This window comes from Lactuca virosa, chromosome 5 (assembly GCF_052849685.1).
Source record: "Lactuca virosa cultivar CGN04683 chromosome 5, Lactuca_virosa_CGN04683_v6, whole genome shotgun sequence".
Lineage (NCBI taxonomy): Eukaryota > Viridiplantae > Streptophyta > Magnoliopsida > Asterales > Asteraceae > Lactuca > Lactuca virosa.
Genome location: NC_136430.1, coordinates 366,523,423 through 366,532,991, shown reverse-complemented (window position 1 = coordinate 366,532,991; position 9,569 = coordinate 366,523,423). Strand labels below are relative to the sequence as shown.

Sequence of the window (9,569 nt, the reverse complement as noted above, 5' to 3'; positions counted from 1 at the left end):
ACCCTAAAAATTAGGGTTTCCTTCCCAGCTGCGAACTCGCCAAGTTGAGGCACCCCAACTCTCCGAGTTGACTCATTAAACTTTGCGGCCAAAACAACTTCGACACGTCGAGTTGTGGCTTCCAACTCGCCGAGTCTTCCAAGAAAAAAGTAAATAATTAGAAATAAATTCATACCAGAAACCAGACGTTACAACAAATGAAACGGATAATATGAGAAACTAACTTACAAATATATTTGTTGGTTGTAGCCAAGATTGCAAGGGAGACCGTCGGTCAGGTAGCCGACAACTAGTGACGAAGGTGGAACTTGCATCAGTCGGCAAAAGGGAGAAAAAAATGAATACCAATTTAGTCTGAAATTAAAATCGTTGGGGGAGGCCATTCATACCTCGTGGCTTATGTCTTCCCCTAACCCCAATTATCGCAGCCATCACTGATGGTGAAGTTGGTCAGCTGCATGTCAACTGTCTTGGTTTTCTCTTCATCACCATGTTGCAAGAACAAGATTGTCTGTGAAAATATCAAACCAAACATATGTGGTAGTCAATATTCGAAGAAGAAGGGCATGCATTACATAGGTGGAGTAAAGCTAGCATTGACGGTGAAGCAGATGATTAATCGTAGTAAGAGATAAAAACCTAAGCTAAAGACGAAAGATGGGGTAGCGCTACCTGACTGATAAAATGTTTGTTAAATCTAAAATCGAACCCTAATCTTTGGTTTCTCATCGATATATTATGTAATCGTGAGGACCAGCGGACTGGAACCAAATATAGGTGGTAGTCAATCTTCGAAGAAGATGGGCAAGCTTCACATAGGTGGAGTAAAGCTATCAGAACTAACAAGCGGTGAATAAGAAGAACAACACGTCAATGATCGGAGGAGGTAAGCCAACTAAAACCGTCAAGCCTAAGCTAATACTAGAACATGATCGGCTAAACAGGAAACCACTTTGCTTCAAACTATTATTGTTCATAAGCCCTTTTCTTTTTAATATGCGTGTTTGTGTGTGTGTGTGTGTGTGTGTGTGTATATATATATATATATACATATATATATATATATATATATATATATATATATATATATATATATATATATATATATATATATATATATATAGATTCAACCTTAGCCACATATTTCACATCTGCCGCTCTAATCCTTCGGCGTACCGACTCGACGGGTCAGTTATAATCATAAATGATTATGTAGCGTCGTCTGTTCCTTTCTCCTCCACCACCTTAACTGCCACCGCCACCACCACTACCACTACCTCTGCCACCAGTCGACCCCACCACTGCCACCTCTGCCATCATCACATCTTTTGCTACCAACTGTCATAATGATATATGATTACTCAATTTGTGAACAGACATATATGTATAATCATTTATGATTAGGCCTACTCCGCTGCTGTCGGTATGTTGGAGCGTTAGAGTGTGTGTGTGTGTGTGTGTGTGTGTATGTGTGTATGTGTGTGTGTGTGTGTGTGTGTATATATATATATATATATATATATATATATATATATATATATATATATATATATATCGAAACAACAAATCTAACATACTCTTAAATTACTTCTTAAATTCACGACGGGACTTGAACCTTCAACTTCAAGTAGAAAAACAACACCAAATACCTCTAAGCTAGAAGACCTTTGGTTTTTAATATCCTCTCTAATAAATGAAAATAATTTTGTCACATGTCACTCTCTCATTAAATTGGACATATGTCATTTTTTTGGTATTTTTAATAAATGATTTTTCCATTTGTCATTTTCTCATTTTTTTTCTTTTCTTAATTAACACATCATATTTACATCTTAATTAATAATTGCCTTAATTGAATATAGTCAATAAATTACAATATTAATACTCATATAGTAGTTAATATGTTTTCTTTTAAATTCAAATTTTAAATTTTAAATCTAAAATTTTTAAATTTAAATAATTTTTTTTAAAAACCATCATATTTAATTTTTTGTTTTATCCAACCCGTATAACATACGGGTCTCACAACTAATGTATATAATTGTGAGAGGTAAATATATAATCATTAATAACCCCGAAACCTATTCCTCCAATGCGAGCGATAACATATTTCGGGCCTATCACGGGCCCATAGTTGGTAATTTGGGTATCTGGTTTCCATGTGTTACCACTTACCAATAGTAGATGTTGGAGCGTATAATTGAAGTAGTGTTTGACACCTTATGATTGTTTGTACTTTGTCGTGTATTTATAATTAACTGATTTCAAGAGTCAAGACCTTTTCTTTGGTCCATAGCTTTAGAATAATTGAACTAGATAGAAATTTCCCATTCATCCCAATAATTTAAACTTTAAAGTAAGAGCATCCACAATACAAATAGTATAAGAGTTGAATAGGGTGATGATTAGGATTGAATTAGAGTTTAATGGAGTATGGGTGATAACATGAAATAGAGTTTAATGGAAGAGTTGAATGATCATGGTTCAATAGAAATAATAAAATGATGATTGTGATTGAATAAATATTTAATAGATAGTGAATGATGTTGTATAGATGTTATGTGTCAATCCATTGGATTCTACCACAACAACATATTTCTATGTTTTATCAACTTTTTCTTAGAGTATTCTTTCAAAGTCTTCTTTTTCGAGTTTTTTTAGCTTTTCATCACTCAATTAGTATCTTACTAACATTTAACATTTTTATTTCAAAACACCAATTACCATACAAAAACATTAAGATATCAATAAACACCCATTATGCAACTACTACAAACATACCCACACTCAATTAAAAACGATACATCTCAATCGGAAGCCTCGGCTGAGCCACCGTAAGAAGTGGAATTTTCTTGGGAGTCGATAACCCAAATATCTCCTCCATATTCAGATCATTTTCACTCATTGTCTTCGGCAATTTCCAATAAAATCCATGAAGCAAATTAGCCAAGGTTGATTCAATCACTTTCAACCCTAAACTATACCCAGGGCACATCCTTCGTCCTGCACCAAATGGCAAAAGCTCAAAATCATGACCCTTAACATCGATCTCTTTTCCGATGAACCTTTCTGGATAAAATTCTTCAGGTTTCTCCCACAAATTAGGGTCTCTTCCGATTGACCAAACGCTAACCAGCACTCGAGTTCCTTCAGTAATGTCGTAACCGGCGACTTTGCAGTTTTCACGAGCTCTTCTCGGAACCAACATCGGAGCCACCGGATGTAGCCGCATTGTTTCTTTCGCGATTGCCTCGATGTAAGGTAGGTTAGGCATGTCCTTCTCGCTCACCCATTTATCCTTGCCTATCACCCGATCCAGTTCTTCGATTGCCTTCTGGAAGATCTCTGGTTTTTTTAGGAGTTCGGCAATCGCCCATTCAACGGTTACGGCGGAGCTTTCGGTTCCTCCGGCGAGCAAGTCCTGTCATTGTCAGATTGGAAAAGTATTAGCGACACAGTGTACGACACCGGTTAATCTTTGTAGTGCGCAGATGGGGTCCATTTAATTTAGATCTTTTTAAAATATGATATTAAACTTCAAATTGAATTTTATTTTATGATAGTTATCGATTCAAGACTTATATTGATGTTAATTTACTAAGAGTATCTTATGGCTTGACCGTATTAACGTTTTTAATATTTCAACCAAGCATCAATAAGCAGAAAGTGGTTGGAAAATGATGGGAAAACACTTAAATAATGGCGTTATTGTAGAAAAGTTTTAGTTATATACAAAACCTTCTTTAAATTAATGAAGGTTTAATTAAGAAATGGATAAGTCTCCACAGTTTTCAATTAATTTTGTTTGTTAATAGAAAAGAAATAAACGATGAGCTTTATAAACGATGAGCTTTCGTTTTGAATTTAAATAATCACCATATCTAATTAAATAATGTTAAAATATTATATTGAAAAGGATGCGATTCTGAATATTGTATCATGAATTTTGACTAAAAACAGAGAGTAGTAAAATAGTAACCTGGGTAAAAGCTTTGACGCCATGTCGCTCAAGTTTAACATCAAGATTTGGATCATCGGCAAGTTGCAACAGCAAATCAACCATGTCCTTCGCTTCGAATTTCTCTCCGGCGGCCTTCCTCCGTTCATTATGCTCGTCAAGAACATGCTCGAGAAACCGATCGAATTTCTTACTCACGGTCTTCATCCTCTTCACATACCCCTGTAAATCCATGAAATCGATCCACGGAATCGAATCTCCGATGTTAAAAACACCGTTCAACAGAAACAACTCGTCCAGCATCTTCTTGAACTCGTCCGGACTCACCACCGAATTTGATTCTTCGTCCAAATACCTTTTCCCCAAAACCATCCGGCTAATCACGTTCAAGCTCACCGTCGATAGTAGATCCTTCAACGGGATCTCCTCGCCAGCCGATTCAAAAATGGATTTCACGAGTGAATTCGTCTCCTCCACTCGGATGTACTCGTATGATTCGAGGCGTTTAACGCTAAACAGCTCCATTAGACACATTTTACGAGCTTGGCGCCAGTAAGCTCCGTAAGGAGACCAGGTGATATCAGAGTAATTGTAGGTTGTGTATTTTCCGGCGGCAGTTTTAGGCCGGCAGGCAAAGTTGACATCCATCGTTTTGAGGAAAACCTTCGCCATCTCGACTGAGGATCCAACAACGACGTTGAATGAACCGAATTTGAGTTGCATGATTTCACCGTATTGTTGTGACAGATCATGGATGGAACGGTGAGGGAGGGTGCCTATGAGGTTGAGGTTTCCAATGATAGGCCAAGGTTTGGGGCCGGGCGGTGGATTGAGATTTTGGGAGCGGCGGAGGCGGCGAGCTAGGAGGAAGAGCGCCACCGTGGCTAGCCATGCTGCGGCGTAAGGAGTATAGTAAGAAGTAGAAGAAAGTGAGTCCATTGGAAGTATGTGTTTTTTGCTACGAACTTATGAAAAGGAAGGCATAATCTGGTGGTTATTTATAGTTGGATTTTGTAGAAAAAGGCTTGATAGCATGTCTTACATGTACAGACTTTAGACACTGAAAGTAACATACATTAAAAGCTGGGCTCACATTTTAAATTATTACAAACCACTATTAAAGTTATTGCGGTCACATTTAACCCTTCATATTACGTAAGAATGATTTTTCTTTAGTTGTAAGAATGAATTTTCTTTAGTTCTGAAGGTTGTCCGAGGGCGTAGCACATAGGTGAGTCGTAAGATTTTTTTTAATTGTAAGAGATGGTACATATGAAAAAAATAAAAAATAAATAAATAAGAATTACCTAATAATCTTTGAAAAAAAATATCAACAAACCCATATTTTTTTATACACAATAACCATTTAGATTAGTTGAATATCTTAATATATCCCAATCCATTTAAAGTTAAATAAAAGAAAAAATAGAATCGTCACATACGAATCACGATTCATCGACATTCCCTGATCGCGTATGGTTCAATTGTATTTTTAAATATTTTGAAGGCATACGACCCAACCCCGCCACAACTAGTATATTTTACTCATATTTTTTTCAGTTTCAATAACATAAGGAACCACGTGGTTTTTTGTTCTAGATTCACCGGACCGAATCCTTAATAAAAAAAATTGAATTTTCATACTTGTCAAGTAAATCATTGCATTAATCATCAGTCATGATTTGTACGTTAGTTATGTGAATATGTTTCACCAAATCGGTACATGGATGAGATGGATATCGCGATCATGTACTTTTCTTCTGTTTGCCCTATAATGTGGCATACCAACATCTACTCCTGCGAAGACAGAAAATTTTTTGTTGCATGATAGCGACATATCGCTCTTCTTCCATCTTCTAAAATCATATTGTGTAATATGATGCATGCATACATTATTTTCGTAGCCTTGCGGCCTTATATGATTGTGCCAGAGTTTCAGTATCTGCCAACACCTCTTAAGTACACCAAATGATCATTCCACGTCCTTCCTAGCCACTATTTGGGCATTCATAAATTTATTAATTTTTCGTCATTTGGACATGTGAACGATTTAACATAAACATATAATTTTGGATATATCTCATTAATAAGATAGTACTCACGCTTATATGTTACTCCATTTGCTTGAAATGACATATCATGTGCCTTCCCACGATAGACAAATTGAATATTGATCGTTGGTCAAGAACATTGATATATGTAATTCTCATTTTCCAAAGTATGATCTTGATTGCAAGCTGGTAGTTTCAAGATGAAGTTTTGTGGGTTTTGGGGCTGAGGCTCGACATGATTTTGGACGATCACGACGCGTTTGGGGCATTTCCAACGACATGTCTAAGTTATGGTGTGGCGCACCCTAATGGCCAGTTAAAACCCTAATTTCTTGGGGTTTATGACCTATTTAAGGGAACTAGCTTCTTGGGTTACTTGTTCTTCTTGTGTGTTATTGAAGAACAAGGAGTGTGGTTTTATGCATAGAAGCTATCTCCAGTTAAGATCCAACATTCTCCTTGCTTTTCGGACCTTGGTAAGTCATCAAGTTCTCATATTTATGATTTTTGGGTTATGAATCTTACTTTATGAGTTCTTTTGACCCCTTATTGTCACATTTCTATGGAATTAGAAACTCTAGGCCCCCAAAGGCGGTTTAGAGTAGTTGCCTAGAGCCAATATGGTGTGAAGATGTGAATTTTGATCTACCAATTGAGTCGTGGACATGTTAACAGGAAACACATGGCCCAGCTCCAAAAGGATGGAGTGTTGGAATCATTTGACCTAAGGTCAGATGACACATGCGAGTCTTGTTTATTGGGAAAGATGACAAAATCATCTTTCAGTAGTTCTTGTGAAAGAGGTGAAGGATTGTTGGATCTCATACACACAGATGTGTGTAGGCCCTTCAGATCCCCCATAAGGGATGCAAATCGATCCTATGTGACTTTTACTGATGATTATAGCAGGTATGGCTATATCTACTTAATCAAGCATAAGTCAGAAACCTGTGAAAAGTTCAAAGAGTTGAAGCATGAAGTCGGGAATCAATTGGGCAGGAAGATAAAGATGCTTACATCCGATAGAGGCGGTGAGTATCTTAGTATCGGGTTCAACGACTACCTCAAGGAATGTGGAATAGTTTCACAATTGACACCTCTTAGGAAACCACAACTTATCGAGTTCAACGACTTTTTGACTACTTTGAGTTTTGGTTAAACTTTGATGAATATGAGTGAAGGACCGACGTTTGACCTTTTTTTGTCAATAAGTGGTTCATACTAGCTGATTTGTTGAGGAGACTACTCGGGAGACTAGGTTTTCTAGCATCATGTGAGTTTTCTTACTATATTATGTGTGACATTATATGTCCAATATGTGGTAGGGTGCATGTGTTCGATTAATATGTGATTATGTGATAGACTAAGAAAATTGTGTGTAAGTATATCTAATAGGTTTGTTTTTTTGAGGTGTTAATATTGATAGATCACTGAGTGAATATCGTAGGGGTTGTGCATAGTTTAAATGATATTGCTTAGAACTCTTGATCTAGATTTATTTCATGGTTGTTGTTTGATATATTGATTTCTATTAGGAACAAATGTTCAACTATCTATATTTTTTCCCGACTACATGTGATTATGTATTCGTGTAATATGTAACATGGTTCTGACTGTGTTTTTATTCCAAGATAATGGATTTTAAAGTCTAGGGAAATATAGAAGTATGAAAGGAAGTATTAATCAAGAAGGAACTTAATTGAGAAGAAAAACATGTAAGAGTGGGGTGTCGATAAGCAGATGCGACGCGTTTTAGATGGAAGGCCAAACCCTAATTCTCGGGATTTGAGCCATAATTAAAGGCATTAACTTCTAGGGTTAGTCATTTTCATGAGCCTTCATCTCCAAAAACCCTCTAACCTCAAAACCCTAGCCTCTCCCATCTCTTTTGGTGATCTTGGTTCTTTTGGTGAAGTTTGAAGTTGAAGCAAGGATGTAACACCCCGACTCATAGATATAAAACTTTAAAGCTTATTGTCATATTCTTAGACCTACTCGACGAGTTGGATGCCCCAACTCGTCGTGTAGAAGCGGATCAGGCTGCGTAATTTATAAGGTCTACTTGACGAGTTGGAGGACCCCAACTCGACGAGCAGGAGCTGGAAAATGAAACCCTAATTTCCTGGGTTTTGCACCCTATTTAAAGGGCCATTAGCCTCCCTTAGCCTCCCTTATCGTCCCCTTGAGCTCAGAAAAAACCCTAATCGCGCCTACTCGCCGTTTTTGTGTGTTAAGAAGCTTGAAAGGTGGATCTTGTAAAGAGAACTTGAAGTCTAAGGAGCTTGAAGCAAGGAGAAGCTTGTGGATCTAATTCTACTTCATCTTGGCATCATCTTGAATGTAAAAAGTCGTTACCATGACTTATCTCTAGCTAGATCTCTTCATGCATAGGTTTAGGGCCATTTTTAGCATATTTGTGGATCATTTCGGGTATTGGGTATGATCTGAAGCTGTAACTTCAGATCTGGACTCCTCGAAGTCCTTATAGTCATAAAGTTATCGAATTTAGCAAGCATTGGCCCTTCTATTTGGCTAAAACCTATCCCTTAGCTTGGTTTTGGCATTTAGAACCTTGCATGTACGTAAAGTTTGCAACTTAACGTGGAAACCATGCCCTAGGTAGTTAGATCTGCAATCTAGAGCTTTGGGGTAGCTTAAAAACGTCTGGATGAGAAATGGATTGAAGGGACTCGACAAGTTGCATGGCCAACTCGATGAGTCGGATGAAGATTGCTTGTATTGGTTCTGCATGGACTCGGCGAGTCAGTGAGAAGACTCACCGAGTTAGTTAGGGTTTTTCCCGACATTTGGACATCGCATGGACTCGATGAGTTTCCGGGAAACTCGGCGAGTCAACTAGGGTTTTCACGATTTCTCAAGTTCTGGAAGAACTCGACGAGTCAGTGGGCTACACTCGACGAGTTGGGTCAACATGGACTGTTGACCTTGACTGTTGACTTTGACTTTGACCAAGGGATGACCAGTTTGACTTATGGGGGTATTTTAGTAAATTGGGAATTTATGGAAGTGGATCATTGGTGGATGTAGGTGTTTGAGTTGGAGCTGTATTTGGAGGAGTTTGACATTATCATCCCGAGCTACTTGTGAGGTGAGTTGTCCTCACTATACTAACAGAGTCGAAGTCACCAATGCCGGCCCTTTTCGGATATGTATCCGGGTTTATTGCATGATATGCTTATTGATTTTCATCCTGGTAGTTAGGACGGTGATATGCTTAGTGACCTGGTAGGTCGGTATCCTGGTATATAGGATAATGCTCTGTTAGTGACCGGTTAGGTCTGTAACCTGGTTATAGGATGTTGCTATGATTAGTGATCTGTTAGATCGATTTAACTGTTATATATGCTAGCGTATGATATTTATGTCTACATGATTGATTGATTTGGGGGTTGGGTTGAGGTGGACCTGCTTTGTGCTGAAGGCCAACATACCCTGGGCGGACCGGATAGACTGCAGACCTGGGAGGGCATACTAGTCAGGCCGAAGGCCCGACAAGCGGTCTGAATAGGCTGAAGGCCCTGAGAGGCGGTCCAGACGTG

The 9,569-nt window shown here is 38.0% G+C and overlaps 1 protein-coding gene across 1 annotated transcript; it reads right to left on the bottom strand.

Annotated features, from left to right (window-relative positions):
* Positions 1 to 2,680: 2,680 nt before the first annotated feature.
* LOC145117035 (trimethyltridecatetraene synthase-like) lies at positions 2,681 to 4,942 on the bottom strand. The gene is made up of 2 exons (XM_079053341.1): positions 3,980 to 4,942; positions 2,681 to 3,421 (listed from the first exon to the last, which is right to left on the bottom strand). Exons 1-2 carry the CDS (start codon positions 4,895 to 4,897, stop codon positions 2,792 to 2,794), a joined length of 1,548 nt encoding a protein of 515 aa, XP_078909467.1. The 5' UTR covers positions 4,898 to 4,942; the 3' UTR covers positions 2,681 to 2,791.
* Positions 4,943 to 9,569: the final 4,627 nt, after the last annotated feature.

What these genes read in the sequence shown, in the direction of transcription:
- LOC145117035 (XM_079053341.1), bottom strand. Translation starts at nt 4,897, where the DNA reads ATGGACTCACTTTCTTCTACTTCTTACTATACTCCTTACGCCGCAGCA. An exon ending in GCGTCAAAGCTTTTACCCAG is followed by an intron (nt 3,422 to 3,979) that starts GTTACTATTTTA and finishes TGACAATGACAG; the next exon opens with GACTTGCTCGCCGGAGGAAC.